Here is a 16,913-nt window from a genome sequence, read left to right on the forward strand (position 1 = left end):
GCATGCCTTAGTTTCCCACGCACATAAAGAGGGAGAGGTCAGACTTCCTTAAAGCCTATACCTGCCATGAGCCTCCTGTTTACTTGTTTGTTATGTTTTAGCAATTAAACTAATTCCTATTAAATACTAGAAATAGAATTCATGATGATTGATTATGCTCACAAGTCCTTATATAAATGCATGGGGTTTTTTTTACAGTAACTACCAGCCTTTGCTGTGACAATTCTATCTCAAAATTGACGCCACAAATTATATCAAAGAAGTCACTGGATCTAGGATGATGAATCATGCCTGTTCAGGGAAAAAGCAAAAGCTGGTTACTTGCTTGGTACTATTTTTCAAAGTTTTGGCAAAGTCTTTGAATCATTAATGAATTAATTTTTTTTTTTTTTAACTCCGGGAAATGTATCTTGGTAATAGCTTTCTGTTTTTTCCCCTATACCATTTAACTTGATTTAATGGAGTAACGGGGGCCTGGAGTCAGTGTGTCAGAGTACAAAAGTGCTGTTTTGCAAACCAGCATTAGAAGAAAGTAATAACCCAGTCATATGAACAATGTCCTTTTTGTTTTGGACATAATAATTATTTTTGTAATTAAAGTTCTGTTTTATGCTTCCGTCTTTCATCTGAAAGCATAACCATGCAAATAAAAACCTCCTATGTTTGATAAATAAGCTAGATAATTTGATCTCATGTTTATCCTTTGTAATTTAACTTTGATTTTTTTTTATTTATTGTTGGAAACACTGTACTGGTCTCTTCATTGTTCACAGTGATTAAAAATACTCTGTTAATAAAGGACTTTCTAGCTAGCATCAACTAAATGAGAAACCCACATCTATGCTCAGTTTAGGCACCTCTGTTTCCCCTTCAGAGCAACAGTGTCTTTCTGTGAAATTGACAGACAAGTGTCCTACAATGTGCCTGACTTGGCAACGTGCTCTGAGCTTGTTTGTGCTATGTAGTAGCTGTTGACAAGTAACTCAATATTTTACAAGAGAAGCAATTTATGAGCACAGTGCTACTGTAGAGCATTTACTTAGGCCAAACTCAAGATCTCTTAAGTACCTCTTTTTGTTGTTGTTACGATTATATGGAAATAGCTTAGTTTTGACATGATGCAACTCTGATTTCTTTGTGCTGGATAGTAATACACTGCATTTTTCAGGAGAAAAAACACTTGTCTGAACTAATTTTTAGCTAGACCATATGGCATGACTCTACTTTGCAATTATCACATCTTAAAAAACAAAGTTAGATTAACTCTGGATGCCCAGCTGTCAACCCTACAGGGATGGCCATGAAGGGGTGGATGTACAAGAATGTGTGAGGGGCAGGGAGGCATTTTGGGAGAGGCTCTGCTCTGAGGCTTGGCCAGTCTGGGTCATGTCTGTCTGTGGGAGCTGCAGCAGCTGGTCCAGACTCACTTTCTGTAGTCTGCTCCAGAATTCTGTCTGGGGTAGCTAGCACTGCTCTGCTGGTGCAAGTCAGCTCCCTCACACACAGCCACACCTGGCATTTCCAGAGGTGCCATCATGGGATGTGGATGAAGTGTAGTGCAGTGATTTTGCATGAGATCACGTCTCAGGCAGCTAAACATCTACCTCTTCTGTAGGCATAGTGTGTCTAACCACGGGCAGATCTAGCCTCATATCCAGTGTGTTCCTCATTGCATTCTTTTTTCCTCCTTTCCAGAATATGTTTTCTGATTTCTTAGTTAAGAAATTGGTCTCTAACCTGTGCATTATGTTAAGAACAGACATTCAAAGGCAAAAATTTTTGTGTGGAAACTTGAGTAGCTGAAAGCTAAAAGGAATTAAGCGGCAAATGCTGTCTGGCCTTGAGCTAAATAATTAAATACCATTATTTGGGGGCAGGGAGGATTGTGATGTGGTTCTTTGTGGGCTCTTCTGTGTGGTTAAGATTTTTTGGCAACATTTTATATTGTTGTGATGGCTCCTTACTAATTCAGAATAGAGCTCTCCGATCAGTCCAAGAACATGAACCTGATAAGTAGAGCTGGGCACCTTGTTAATTTTTATTAAATGAAATCGGGGTCTAATTAGGACTCCAGATAGCACAAGCACTGTCTTTTGCTCTGCATTCAGAAGATCAAATTCTGAGCACAGGGTAGCAGGATATAGAGTTTTTCTAACTGAATTTAATGGAGAAGCAGGTAACTTTGTTGTGAGTTAAGTTTTAGCATACAGAAAACATCTTCTACCAACAATAAGGTTAACAGCTTACCTTTGCAGTCCCTGGATTAATTGATTTTTAAAAAAATGTGTTCTTTAAATCCTCTTTAAAAGAGGTTGTATTTAGCAGCTGTCATGACTCAGCTTTGCAAATGTCATGTTTGCCTCCAGTGAATATAATTCATATTGTGTGATGTGAGCTTAATCTGGAATGTACTGGAAAAAAATAATAGGGTGTTTCTGGTGCAAAATATGCTTAAGAGCAAACAAAATTCATTTTTAAGGAAGAGAATTAACAGCAGATGCATGACTGTATCAGAGCCAGCTGGCTGAAGTACTTCTGCGGTCAGAATGAATGGGTAAATGTAATTCAGGTGAATCAGGTTTTGTTTGTGGGGAGCAAAATAAAACCTTAGTAACCTACATATCCATCTATTTTCCTCCTTCAGCTTTTATAAACATCAGCTACCTGCATTGAGGTTGCTTGCAGAGGTAGATAACATCCACGAGGCTGTACCTGGGGGTTGGAAGGCTGTGTGAGATCCCTGGCCCAGGGCTTGCCTCCTGGGGTGAAGTCTGGAGCCAGCTGGATGCCCAGTGGCTGCCCCCTTGGCCAAGAACCTGCTCCAGATCTTGCCAGGGTGCCTGCCAATCTGCTTATTGTCCCCTGCTGTCACACAGCCCAGATCTTAAGCAAACCAAATGCTTCTGTTTCATAGAAAAGTTCCAAGCTAATGGTGAAATAGACACAACCAGGAAAGAAAGTTGTTATCTTGAAGGCAGGCAAGACACCATGTGCTGAATCCAGATGTATCCTGGACAGTTTCTCTAGTTGTGTTCTGAGGAACAGAACAAGAAATGTCCAGGTATAATGTCTCAGTCCTCTCATGCTTATTAATGTAACTTATAGAAAATACTTTGCATCACAGAGAACAGAGGGTTCTTCAATTGATAAATCATATTTTTCACAATTTATTTCATAGGAATATAATTTTGACAGTGTTAAGAAATTGAGGTTTGGTTGATTTCTTTTGTTTTTATGAAAAACACCCCCAAAACTCAGAATATAAAAGAGCAGTCTTTTATGCTATGAAGCATGTTTTAATGTTTAAACACATTCGGTTAGTAGGCTCTTGGATAGATAGGGGAGTTTGTGACATGGGATCATCTGCAATTTATTAGTGTATTGTTGGCAGGCTGAATTTACATCTATCAAATTATATCCTATCTGTGAATATGCCTGTTTTTTAAGAGGATGTTGCTTGTATTTTCTGTCTACTATATTTGGAGTTGTTGCTATAACTAGGAGTTCACTGCAGAGTTCAAATAGTGTCATCCTGTGGTTACTTTGGTGTCAGAGTATGCTTTTCACGTTACCTATTTACTTCTTTGTAGTGAGAAGCTAAGAATTGAGAGGCGCGAGATTTCTTCCATATTTAGTGAAGTACTGCAAGCTGTTTATGGCTTTGTCAGCAGCTTTCGGTTTCGGGAGCTGAAATGAATCTGTTTAAGATTTACTGTTAGGAACAAGCTAATTTAAAGCTATTAGGAAAAATGGCTTGTAGTCTTGACAGGTTTATTCTAGGTTTTCCTTTCCCTGGATACCTGTCAGTGTAGGTAAGCCATAGACCACTGTTTGTGGTGTTTCCTGTGAAAGTCAAACTGTTTGAGGTTTGCAGTGGTTTTTTACTGACTGTAGAACTCCAGGTGAGTTTTACTCTGCCACTGAGATATTACCCACAGGACATTTCCCAAATGGACATTTTTAACAGCAATGACCTTTTTGTGGGTACACAGGGAACCCAAGTCAGTGTTCCTTGGCAAGATAGGCAGCTCATTTCTGAGGAGACCATCTAGTTTCCTTTGGGTTCAGATTGCAGAACAGCAGAAACTGTTCTGCTGAGAATATGTACTTTGTTAAAATGTTTCTGGAACATTTTGAGATTTCCTTCTTTGCATAGCACTTTGCTTCTTAACTAGGTCAATAATTCTGGTATCTTCAATGAAATTGCATTGAAGTGTTGAAAATTTGTGCACCACGTGTTTTTATTTTAAGCTGGCTATATGTTCTTAGTTATTTTTCTGCATATGTAGGAAAGATGTCATAGTGTCTTTTCGGCTCAAAGCTAGACATCACTACCTGGTTTTCTATTTTACTTTTCTAAATTTTAATAAGTTATTATTGAACTTAATTTGGTAAAGCTGTTCATATTGTCTGATGTATAAAATAAAAAGTGGCAGGTGAACTTAGAGAAGTCATGGTTATAATGTTAACTAAAAGGCTTTTATTAGTGATTACATGGTGAATTACTGTTAATCAGTGATTGAATGGAAATTAAATGGTAATCAATTAAGCAGTAATTGAATGCGAACTAAGCAGTGATTTAACCAAATTTTCAAGAAAGGTGAGAAGGAGTGGTAACTACAGGCCTGTCAGTCTCACTGCAGTACTTCGTATGGATGTTATTGAGAACATCATAAGGACAATGCAGTCATTGGTCACAACCATCATGAGTTTATGAGGGGAAAGGTCTGTTTACCAAACTTAATTTTCTTTTACAAGGTAACCTACTCAGTTGACCAAGCAAAGCCAGTTGATGTAATCTTTTTTGGATTTCTGTAAAGCTTTCAATACCGTCTCTCTCAGGACCCTTCTGGAGAAAATGTCCAGCCCACAGCTGGATAAACACATCACGTGGTGGGTGAGCAGCTGGCTCATGGGTCAGGCACAAAGGGCTGCAGTGAATGGGGTGACATCAGACTGATGTGACCTGTCACTAGTGGGGTTCCATGGGGCTGTGTCTTAAGGACAGGGCTCTTTCGTGTTTTAAGAAATGGTCTCTGAATGCAGATATTAAGTAAATTGTCCTACATGAAGTAACTTTACCAATTATACTAAATTAAGAGGAGCTGTGGACTCCCTTTAGGGTAGAGAGGCCCTACAGAGAGATGGGGATAGACCAGAGAGCTGGGCAGTCACCAGCCATATGGACTGTAAAATGAGCAAATGCCACATTCTGTGTCTGATCCAAAGTAATGCTGCTTGAATATACAAACTGGGGAGCAAGAGTCTGAAAAGCAACCATCCAGAAAGGGAGTTGGAAAGAGATCTGGGGCTTGGTTTTTCTGGCAAGTTGAGTATGAACATGAGTGAGCAGTGCCCTGGCAGCCAGGAGGGTCAGCTGTGTCCTGAGGTGCATCAGGCACAGCATCAGCAGCCAGGCAAGGGAGGGTGCCACTCTGCTCTGCACTGGGGCAGCCTCACATTGAGTGCTAGGTTTTGGGTTACACAATTTAAATATCTAAATATCTTTATATCTAAAGCTATTAGAGAGGGCAGCGTGACCAAGATGGTGGTAGGTCTTGAGGGCAAGAATTCTGAAGTGTGGTTAAGGTGGCTTGGTTTGTTCAGCTTGGAGAAGATAAGGCTGAGGGAATGACACCATCACAGTCAGCTCAGGCTGTTTCTGTTAGCTCGTGGCAGGACATGGCCTATATTCCTTAGTTCCTGTGAAGATAGGGCCTAGCAGAGCTCTGCACAGCAGGACAGACTTCAGTCAGACCTTCTTGTTGATGATGTCTGTCTGGATCAAAGCCTCTTCACTCAGAATGGGTTCATCCATCATGGACGTGCCAAAAAACAAGATCTCTAAGAAAAAAATTAGTAAGCATCTGTCACAAAATGAAAGTCAGTGAGGATTTTTAAGATTTTGTTTGTAGTTGCATTTTTTTCATACTCTGTGGAGGTAAACATTTTTATCAGTGTAAGCAGCATGAGCTCTCTTGATCAAGTACTTACTTTAAAGAGTAAAATAAATACTCAAATTCAACTCAATATTAAGGATCATTTGCAGTGAATTTCAGTTTTGGAAAGAGGGAAGCAAAGAACAGTAATTCCTTTTAATTAATATGCATTTTATTAATGTGCTTTATCTGAATCAAGCTGAAATTTGAAGATTAGTTACCAAAAAAGATATTTTGGAAATTACAGTATTTCTTCTATCATAAACAACCCTGTATGGGTACTGCTGTTATTGCTAGTAAGGAGGTATAACTTTGGGCATGTGTAATGCCTGAGTGAGAGCAACTGTGTGTATAAAAAAATCTGAAGAGTTTCTGATTTTTCTCCCTTTTCTGAATTTCATTGTCTTTTGAAAAACAAATGTTCCTTCCAGCAAAAAAATCAAAATGTGCTGTTGAACTGAAAAATGTTATTTCATACTGACTACAACTCTAATACATGTTTGGTTTTTTTTTAATTAGGTATCCCTAGAAACCTTTTTTTCAATTGGTAGTTGTTCTCCTTAATACCAGCTGGCTATCTGAAGTTTGTAGAGGCAAAAGCTTATTAGCTTTCTAGTTGGTGATTTTCATACTTGCTGGATATAGCATGAGAGCCTTAGCCATAGGAATGAAATACTTTATGATTGCTGCAGTTACTAATTGTAGGTTGTGTGTGTGGCTTTGTATGGACGTGTGCACGCACATGCAGTCACAATATTTAGTGGGTTTCTTGTGTGTAGATGTGGCTGAAAGGAGTTTACTGTGCTGTGGAAGTGTGGGAGCTCTCTGTGTGTGCTTCTCAGGGGCTGTATTTCAGTTCATTGTTTTCTTTGCCCTTGTTTAAGTGTTACAGAATTAGGACACTCTTACCTCCATTATGGCATACTTAAATTATGGTACTTGGACGAGATTTCTTTGTTGCTATAGGTATGTCTGGATTTTTGTTTGCCTTAAGTGACATTTCTTAAAGTCACTTCAGGCAAAGGAAAATCCAGACATACCTATAGCAACTGAAGTCTGAAGGCAGGGGAGAAAACCATTTACTACTGTATACTGCTAGGAAAAGGTGAAACCTGACCCTCCTGTCTAGGCATCACTTTATGCTGTATGTTACACATTAATGTGCTGCCTAATCTCTGACTATTGATGGAGAATAGGAAAAAGCCAAACATTTTACCAATTTTCTTCTTCTCTACATGGTGTGGTCTGAAACCACACATAATTCTTTAGACGATTTTTACATGAATGCAGATTTCTGACTTTAGCGTTCTTTATGAGACTTGCTTTGTGAATGTACTCGTGCTGCTCCCCATGCTTATCTTTAAAGTGAAATCTAAACAGGCCCAGTTAGCACTTGCCACCTCTCACAAGTTCTAAAATTTCTTTGCTTTCTGGCTCTGCCATATGCCTCAGTTACATCCTGCTTTTCCTGCCAAACTTGGGTGATATTTCTGTACCAATTTCTGTCTGAAAATGGACTGCGTGTAAAAAGAACCGAGTGTTCAGTGTACTTTTCTCAAGTGTCTGGTCAGGAAAAACTGATACCACTTCAGACCAGTCAAAGCCTGATTTAGACTTGTGTGCGTGTGGTTCTTGTGTGAGCACTCTTCAAATGAGCAAGCAGTAATGGAGGTAGACATTGAAGCCAAGAGATGTCACCTGTATTAAGCTGCAGAGTGGTCATTTCAATGAGTTCTGAAAGTACACTGGGCAGTGACAAGAAAATGTACTGCTTCTTGGGAATCAGTACGCTTGAAAAAATGACTGCATGAGCTCACAAGTCTCTGCCTACAACTTCTCTGAGTACCCACTCCTGAAGTTCTAAACTGCACTTCTGCTCTAGAGTGACCCAAAGTATCTTTGAAAATGTGATTTGTCTTAGCTTTTAAGTTTCTTTAAGCCATATCCCATGTGCCTACATGTGGATGCATATACAGAGCTCAGGTCATCTAAACGAGCTTAAATCATAGCAGGTTAAAAATACCCAGTTCTGTTGCATTTTTAATAAAAACCTATTTCTGTTTTGTTTTTTGCAAGCTGTGGAACTGAAAGTTAAAGCAGAGACATCCTGCTGATACATTCTAGCTATTTGAAGCATGCATTGTGGCATGCCAAGGAGGACTTGAACAGAGAAAATTCATCTGGCTTTTCACATGGCCCCATGAGAATCCTGGGTAGTTTCATGGGGTAACAGTGACATTGACTTATCCAGTCCCACAAAATGTGAGACTGCTTTTGCTTACTGCACTTGGTCTCATAATTGTTTTGCACTCAAGTGGGAGGTGAAGTGATGTCCAGGTATTAGATAAATTACTTTTATGTAGAATTGCCTTGTTAGGATTTAGGCTTCGACATTCTTCTGTGATCTCAGACCCAGGGGGAGGTTGACAAAGCTTGAGGAGAAGAATGTACTGCTGATAGTGGACAAAAACAAAGCAGAATTTATGTCCCACAAGGACTTTTGGCATGACTCCTACGATAAGGAAGAAACTAATAAAGCAAACACAGCAACTGTGTTGAGACCAGCTCCAACTAGTAAAAAGTAATTCTGACAGAGGGAGATGGGGACCACCGACCAACAGCCCATGAACTAAAAAAAACCTATGGACTCAGGAGAAAGTCTGAGCATGTGAACTACTTAGCATGAGAATCATTTAACCAGTAAAAGGTGTAATACTAATGAAAGATCCCTGTGTAACTTGTAGCCAATGAACTGTGGTTTCTTTCTTTGTTGAAATATTTAAATGATGTAAAGCTTTGGTGAATGGGGAGCCAGCCTTTTGTGGGTTGTCACCTGGCTCATGCTTTTCACAGAACTAGAATAAAAAAATAGGAGTACCTTGTGTCCACATGTAAATTGGCACTGCACACCAGGCATTTGGGACAATGGAAGTAGCAGCAATAATTTACTGAAGTGCATTAAAAGGTCTTTAGGTACAACGTCAGACTTGTGTTGCACCACAGTTTTTACAGGTTTTACAGTGGCTGGTTAAAGTCTGGAATAGTGGTGTGCCATAGTGATATATTTTTTATATGGAACACTTCCTGTACTGTTAAGAGTTTGCCTCTGTGAACTCTTGCACTTCAAATGGCCTTTCTTCTCTTGTTCACGCTTAGTCCTTTCCTCAGTCCCAAACTTCCCTTGGATATTGCCTTGATGTGTTAGTTTCCTGTTTTCCCTGGAAAAAAAGAACATTTTAAATGCTTTGAGTAATGCTTTTTATCTGTTGTCGTACTAAGGGTGAGGGTCCCTTCAGTATCTTGTGTGGTCTGCCATGTATGTTGTGAGCATAGACTGTTCCATTCTCTCTAATGCTGCACCGTTTTTAAAATTATGGTCTCGCTGGATGCCAATGTTGATGATTCCCCATCATTACTGTAGAAGAGGGCAATAATAATAATAACTGGGCATTCTTCAGGAATGTTAGTTTTTTTGGGTGGTTTCTTTCTTTCCATTCTTTACAGAAGTGGTACGTTGTTGATGGTTTGCCTTGAACCATTACTTTGCCCTGTTCATTTTTTTCCTCCCTGACTGGTATTACCTGTTAGAAGTAACAAAGAGGCTAGCTGAGAAAAGCATTGTTTTTCCTTCTATAGGACTTGCCACTTAAGAAGAAAATGTTATTGACCAATTAAAACTTTATCTAACAGCATTTTTTTTCATGCAAATAGGAAGTCAGTATGAAATCAGATTTTCTAAACCATACGAGTGAATTCTCAAAGGCTTCTCACTTGTTCTTACCTGGCTGTTTTTGGAGGTAGGGCAAAATATGCCTGGACTATGTTTTAGGTAGGACAGAACATATTTATTAAATCTGTGGTTTGGGTTCCTGTTATTTAGTAAAAAAATTTTGGTTATTAGTTTTCTATTAGGTCTTTCTAAATTTTCATAGTGCAGAACTGTTAGTGCTGAGGTTTCAAGAGAAGTAGGTTGCTGTGGGCATGTAAGTGTGGGGAATAGTATGAGCTATGAATTGACTCTTTCAGAAAGGTGCATTGAACCCATATATATCAAATGTAGTTATTAATTAAAGACAGGAGGAAGCTTTGAAAATAACTGGATATGATGAATTTTAACGTGACTAAGTGGTACTGTCTCATTTGTTGGCTCTGTGCCCAAAATAGTAAGGACCTTTCAAGGGCTGGATCCCTCACGTGAAATAAATAAATATAAGTGAAGGGCTACAGAATAAAACTCAGGCAGTTGCAGATAGGAGTGTAAAAAAAATAAAATAAAAATGTTTAAAGCCTTTCTGCTTTAAGGTCACAGTTGGCACTTGCAAATGTGTTTACTGTCACACTTGGTGACCAGTACTTTCCTTGACAGAATTGCGTGCTTTCCTGCTGTCCCCTTCTTTACATCTCCCTCTCATGCTATCAACAGCCTGATAAGGAAAACCTAGTATTTCTCCTTAGAAACTTGCTGTGGTTTCCTTCCTGTATCTTTTGTTGCTCTGCCATGTATTATGCCAGGTGGATACATTTATTGCAGGGGAGCTTGTGATGACTTCCTACAAACTGAAAGCACAAAAACTGGAGCTGTTCAGTGAAAGATGGGATTATTCCTAAAGCTAGATTCTGTACTATTAGCAACATCTACAATTTTAAAAAATCACCCCGTCTCCTTTAAGTAAGCTGTAAATAGTACCTTCATACTATTCCCCTGTTTTCAACAGTCTTTCAAACCTTAAACTCAGAAGAAAATTGCTCTAATACTAGTAATTGTTCATGGCTATTCATTTGTGTTGAGCTTGGTTTGAAGTACAAGCTATTTCTAAGTTGCTTTAGGAAATATACTAGTGAAAACCATTTTGGTATTAATAGGGGCAAAAAATAAGAACTTACTCCTGATGACCAGTAATCCCAAAATCAAGCCCTATTGCCTTACGATTTTAGTAATAATGTGAAAAATTGCATCACAAAGACATGAATAAAAATAGCCTTTTTACAGAGTCAGGACATATGCATTCAGGGTTTAAAAATGCACAAGAAAGCCTAACTTAGACTTTGAAGAAGACTGTTAAATGTATTGAAACTAAACCTTAAGGGACTTGGGAGGCACTAATGCAGAACCAATATGGGAAGATTATGAGGAAATGAAAAAAGAATTTCAGCCTCATGCAGGTTATGTTGATGGCGAGTGTTGGCTTTTGTGCGGCAAGAGTTATTTGCAGCTCAAGTTTCTCAGGATTTGAAAGTGCAGAAGACAATTGCTGCTTTAAAATCCGTGTCCAAGTGCCCAGAAGTGTCTGTTCTTGTAGGGGGGAATGGAGGACGAGTGCTTCTGTAAGTTCAGTGCCCTGATGAGATAAAGTTTTTGATACAAAATTCATGAATGGAAGTAACTTTCTCTGTAGGTTGTCTTTGTTTAAAACCTCTTGCTTCTTGTAGATGGTTTGTTTCAAAAAATTAGGCTGGCAAATGAAAACATCTCTCACTTCCTTTGAGAGCTGGAGAGTGTCCTCTGGTTGCTACAGCTGTAAGTGTGTATAAGTGTGCACGAGCTCAGCCTCTCCCTTAATCCTCTTCCTCCCCTCATTTCTGTTTGCCATATGACTTAATTTAGTCATCATCAAGATGAAATATTGTGGCTACAATAGAAATTTAAAGTGCAAAATGTGAAAGAAGTCTTAGAAATACATTCAGAAATTATAATTTTCTACTTACAGCTTGCAGGATTGAAAGAAATTATAGGTTTTTCAAAGCCTTTAAGGCATAAAAAACTAAATTAAAATACTCCTGTATTTCATGGGATGAATCTCCTATAGTAAGAACAGCTGGAAGGTTTTTTTCTTTTGAAGTACTTGAGACTAAAGTACTGTTAGTGGGCTTGGTTGTGACTTTGTGCCTACATGTGCTTATTATGGCGCATCATGTTGTGTTGGGACATAACATGGCATGGCATGATTTTCGGTCATGATTTGAACAAAATTTTTTTTTTTACCCTTTTCCCCCCCATTCTTCTTGAATAGTACTCAGAGCTTTGGAGCAAGCCTAGTTAAATTCAGATGCTAACACCTGTAATTTTTTTTTTTGTCTTCCTGTGGTTTTATTTATGTCAAGTGGTTGTCAAAGAGTGTTGTTATCACATTTCCTGTGTAAAGCCACAGTGAACGGCATACAGTCAAAGGATATAGAAAATTCACCCTTAAAAGGATGCCTTTTTAAAAAGACCAGGCTGTTTTCAGGCTGCATATTTAATAAGTAGTTTTGTTCTAACTGACTCTCCACAGCATAATGGACATTCCTGTTTGGATCAGTTAAGGTAAATGCTGTCTAACCTGTTCTATATCAATAAATGTAAAAAGCTCAGAGGGAAAATTGATATCTTAGTTTACCTTTCCTCCTTTCCTACTCTGTATATTTCTCACCAAAAAGCTAATACTGTTTTAGTAAGAAAAAGAGGTGATACTATTATGAAGTGTGCTTTGCCCACTAATCATTAATGCAGTGCTTGTTCTTCCTGCCTTTGTGACTGGTGTTTTACAATAAGCAGTAGTTTTGGTTTTTGCATTAGACCAGCCACTGTGAAATAAACCTTAGAGTGAAGAAAATTACCTTATTGGTGTTTTACTTTAAATTTTAAACAATTTATTATTTTTAAAATTTTGATTTCTTTATACTTAGAATTTCTCGAAATGTTACGAAATTGATATCATAACTAAGGTATAAAAGCCTTAAGATGCAACAGAGTTGTTCAGCATGATAATCCTGTGTGTTTTTGTAGTGTGAATCATCCACTCTAAAATAAGTTGCACTCAGAGTTCAGAAAGTTTACATAGGAAAAACAAATCGGTGTTTCATCACTCATCACTGATAAATTTCTGATTCAGACAGAGTAATTGTCTTGTCTTGTCTATGTGAGCTCTATGGTGTTCTGCCACTCTGAGCACCACAGACTGAGCAAAGAACAAAACCAAAGGGTGGCAGAGCTGTTACTGTGAAGTGTGTTCTTCAGCCTCTGTTGTGCTCTTCATCTGGCAAGTCTGCTCTGACAAATGCAGCCATGCTGCAAACCATGCCATGTTATGGTGGTGAGACACTGGCACAGGTTGCCAAGAGAAGTTGTGAATGCCCCATCCCTGACAGTGTTCAAGGCCAGGTTGGATGGGGCTGGTGAAAGGTGTTCCTGTGGAAGGGAGGCTGGAACAAGATGATCTCTGAAGTCCATTTTAACCCAGACCATTCTATGGTTCTGTGATTCAAATCTTAATCCTATGAAAAAGGAGGGAACTAGATGTGAAATACTGCATATATTTTGAGGCCTCATTAATTGCAGCTAGGCTTGGGGTGCAGTTCAAGCTTTGCAGGAACAATTTCCCAAGAGATTGCTAGTGTGCTAATGTTAGATAATTACCTGACTAGAAGCTGTAGGCCACTATGATATTTTTTTCTCTTTCTTTCTTTATAACCAATAATTTGGAAAAGAACTGCAGAATTTTCCTGTTTCAACTTGATCTTCAAACAAGCTACTGACAGTGAAAGAGAGGTTTTAGTGTGTTGTCATTAACATCACCATTAGCATCAATACACTTTTTTGCTTTCAGCTTAGTTGCTTTTTCTTTGCATATTGGTGCAACAGATTTATACCTGGTATTTATTTTAACTTGATTCCTGTAAAAATAATTTGTTTAGCAGACTGGGAAGATGTATGAAATCCCAGAGCTCTGAAAAGTACTGCTAAGCATTTGTTTCCTTTTAAGGGGTGCAGTTAATGTCAGTTTTCTCCAGATATACTGATATGTCAACTGTGTGTTTTAATTAAAAGTCAACAGATTGAAAAAGTGTTGGTGATTGTCGAACCACCAAATTAAAGGCAAATGTAGCACTTTACAGGCAGTAGAATTGAAAATGCCTTTTAAAGAATAAACATGTAATCAGAGGTTATTATTTACAATCTTTAGCTTGGCTTTGCCATTCAAAAGCTTTAGATCTAAGGCAGGGAGTCAGCTTTGACTGTCCTGGAGGTCACAAGTCCTGCATGCAGAGTGGCTGTGTAGAGTAAGACTTCTGCACCCTTAGGTGTTCTGTAACCAGGAAGAGCTTTCCATGCTCACAGGTGCCCACACAAAGCTCTTCAGGTTTATTCCCAGGGCTTCAGCTCAGCCCAGTGCCCGAGGCTGCAGTGAGCTGGAGAAGTGTGAACAAACCAGTTATGACTGAGCAAACACAGAGACAGATCAACAAAAAAAAATCTCCCTGCCCTTCAGAGTGTGTCTTCTGTACTTGGGTGTAAGACGCAGATCAAAGTTAACCCTCTCTAAGAATAAGAATTTGCTATGTCAGTTCTGGACTTAGTCAGAAAGAGATTGTAAGGAAGCAACAAGTATCATCGTTTCAGGAGTCACAAATCAGAATATTGGGGTACTTACGCAGCAAGAAATGCTCACTGTGCAACACCCATTCCTTGCTCTAGAGCTTAAAATATATTAAACTTGAAAATGCTAACTTTGTTTGATTTCTCAGTTCCTCATAATCTGAACCACTAGCATTGGTGGGGGCATTGCTGTGTTTCAGAACAACTTCATGCCTGTCTTAGAAGTAAATTAACCGGCTCTTAAGGAGACATAAGCTGTACACCCACTGGACTAGAAGTACCAAATATTACATGCTTAACAGGAGTTAAATGTATTTTACTTCTGATTTTGTAATATACTGAATCAAATTTAGAAAATAATTGTGTGGTCTGCAAATTCTGAGCCTGTAGAGATCAGCTGAGTATTTTTCTGTCAAGGTTTTCTTTGTTACTCTTGCTATTTAAAGTTAATGAAATTTTCAGTCACCAGAATAATTGAGAAAATCGGTCTGAAGCCGCCTAAGTAAGGAGTGAGAACTTCTGTAGAGACTTCTTGGGTTTCACACTACTGGTTGTTGAAACCCGAGTTTTGTTGCAATTTCATGTTCCATTCATGGGATTTAGATAGTGATCTTTAAATCAGGAAAAACATTGTTTAAGTAGTGAAAATAGGTCATGTTAGCACTGTTCTAAGACCTTTTTTTCAGGTGCCTGACAAGCAAAAGGTTGTGTAGAAGTATGTTTGTCAGAGCGGGGATTGTTTGCTGGTTTATGTTTCCTTCTTGCCCTCAAGGTATCCTGTTTAATAAAAGTTGCTTTGTTTTATATGGTGTTAGCAACAGGATAACCTAGCAAAGCATATCCCTCCCCCAACCCCCCTTCCTGTTCTGATGTTTAAGCAAGGAATGTAAGAAACAAGCAGATAAACCTAATTTTGACAGTATCAGTTGATTTTTCAAAGCTAGGAGACAAGAGTACTTTAGATGGGGTTTTGCTATTTAGATGTTGTTACTGCAGCACGCGTTTTTTTCTCAAAGAGCTTCAGATAGTGTCTCAAAAACCAAGAAATGTGAGAGCTTCCCAGAAACTTTGGAGATAGTACGGAAACTACTTCTTTTTGTGCGTGTTGTAGAGAGTAGTTGTGGAAAGTACGTGGCTAGTCGTGGCCACACAGTGCAGTGACTTGGCGCGTGTGTAATAAATGAGGGACAGCTTTGGTCATGTGCTTGGCACGTAGAGAACTAATGAGGGTGGCAGCAAAGTGGAGCTGCTCTGCCACAGAACATGTGTACTGATATATGCCTAGTTTCATGCATTGCATGGAGCCTCCAAACCACTTCATACTATGAGGAATTGCATAGAAATAGAAATTGCATAGTTGTGCAAACATATGTGTGAGTGAAGATGCAGGTGTATAAAGGATTGTTAAGGAGTATGCCAGTAAAAGCTTCTGAATATTCATTATCTCACTTTCTCTGGAAGCAAAGTTTGTGATACATTGCAAGATAACTGAAGTCTCACAGGAATTTTTATTGCACTCCTACTGAAAGGAACCAGAATGGAGGTTTACCAACAAACATTTTTTGAGCAAAAGAATGGTTGGAATCTGTAGCCTCATTTGTTCCACTTGAGGAGTTTTAGAGGTTTAAGGAAACAATTTCAAGGTCTACAACTAATACTCTATTTTGAAGTAAACTGTAAATGAGGCATACGGTAGAAGAGGGTGGAAGGAAAGCAAATACATTGTGTTGACCAGGTCTAGCCATTTTGCAGATATTCTGTGTGCAGAAATGTATTTGTTTCCTTGACATTTAGGAGAGCATACCTTTAACTGACAATTGTGTAACAGGGTTGAGGTTAAATACCATTTAAATCTCAGACTGTGAATGTATGATGAGAAGTATGTATGCATCGAGAAGTATAACGTGTTAACAGGCACGATTCTCTAAGAAGATAAAGGGGTGTATGGGCAATTACCACTGTCTGAAATGACATTTGAAAGTTAGAAACAAATGGAGATGACTGCCAAAAGATTGGACACCAATTCTTGGTATCACTTAGTCTAACCAAAGCTGGAATGTAACTGTCATATGGATTTATGTTATATGTCATTTTTAGTAGTCACTGTAGAAAAAAGCACCTGACTTGTTTGCTAATGTCTTTCAATCTGTGATTCAGGGTATTACCAAGAAATCAGTGGTGTGGGTGGCTGGCTTGGAGCTTGAGATTCTTTGTATTCTCTCTTTTTGATTAATGTACTTCTGTTTTCAGGTTCATGTAACGCTAGGGACCAAAGAAGCATTCGTAATATTTCTCTGGTGCTGGGATCAACCTTCTGGAAGAAGACTCTAAAATAACTTTTTGCCTTCAAGTTCTTTGTCCTGGGACTGACTTGTCTTTGGTGAAGAGCTCATCAGAAAAGAAAATTTTCACATTGGAGCCATTAAAAATAAACCTGTTCAAAGAACAGGCAGACTTACAAAGGTTGAGTCCTGCTTTTCATCTGTGTTCCCACTTCAAACTGTAAACAATGAGTGAGTTTTGGTTGTGTTTCAACTGCTGTATTGCAGAACAGCCTCAGCCTGTAAGTATCAATATTGGCACCGCTTTGTTTTTGTATAATTAACTAAATTATTCAT

The 16,913-nt window shown here is 38.6% G+C and overlaps 1 protein-coding gene across 1 annotated transcript in view; it reads left to right on the forward strand.

Moving 5' to 3' along the window:
- Positions 1-16,913, forward strand: part of CDC42SE2 (CDC42 small effector 2) — an 83,122-nt gene that overhangs the window by 32,921 nt on the left and 33,288 nt on the right. Inside the window, exon 4 of the mRNA XM_030969337.1 lies at positions 16,546-16,858. Coding sequence (XP_030825197.1) covers positions 16,805-16,858 — 54 coding nt within the window. The 5' untranslated portion in view covers positions 16,546-16,804. The remainder of the gene's footprint in view (positions 1-16,545; positions 16,859-16,913) is intronic.

The sequence above is a fragment of the Camarhynchus parvulus genome, chromosome Z (genome assembly GCF_901933205.1).
Source record: "Camarhynchus parvulus chromosome Z, STF_HiC, whole genome shotgun sequence".
In the NCBI taxonomy this organism is placed as follows: Eukaryota; Metazoa; Chordata; class Aves; order Passeriformes; family Thraupidae; genus Camarhynchus; species Camarhynchus parvulus.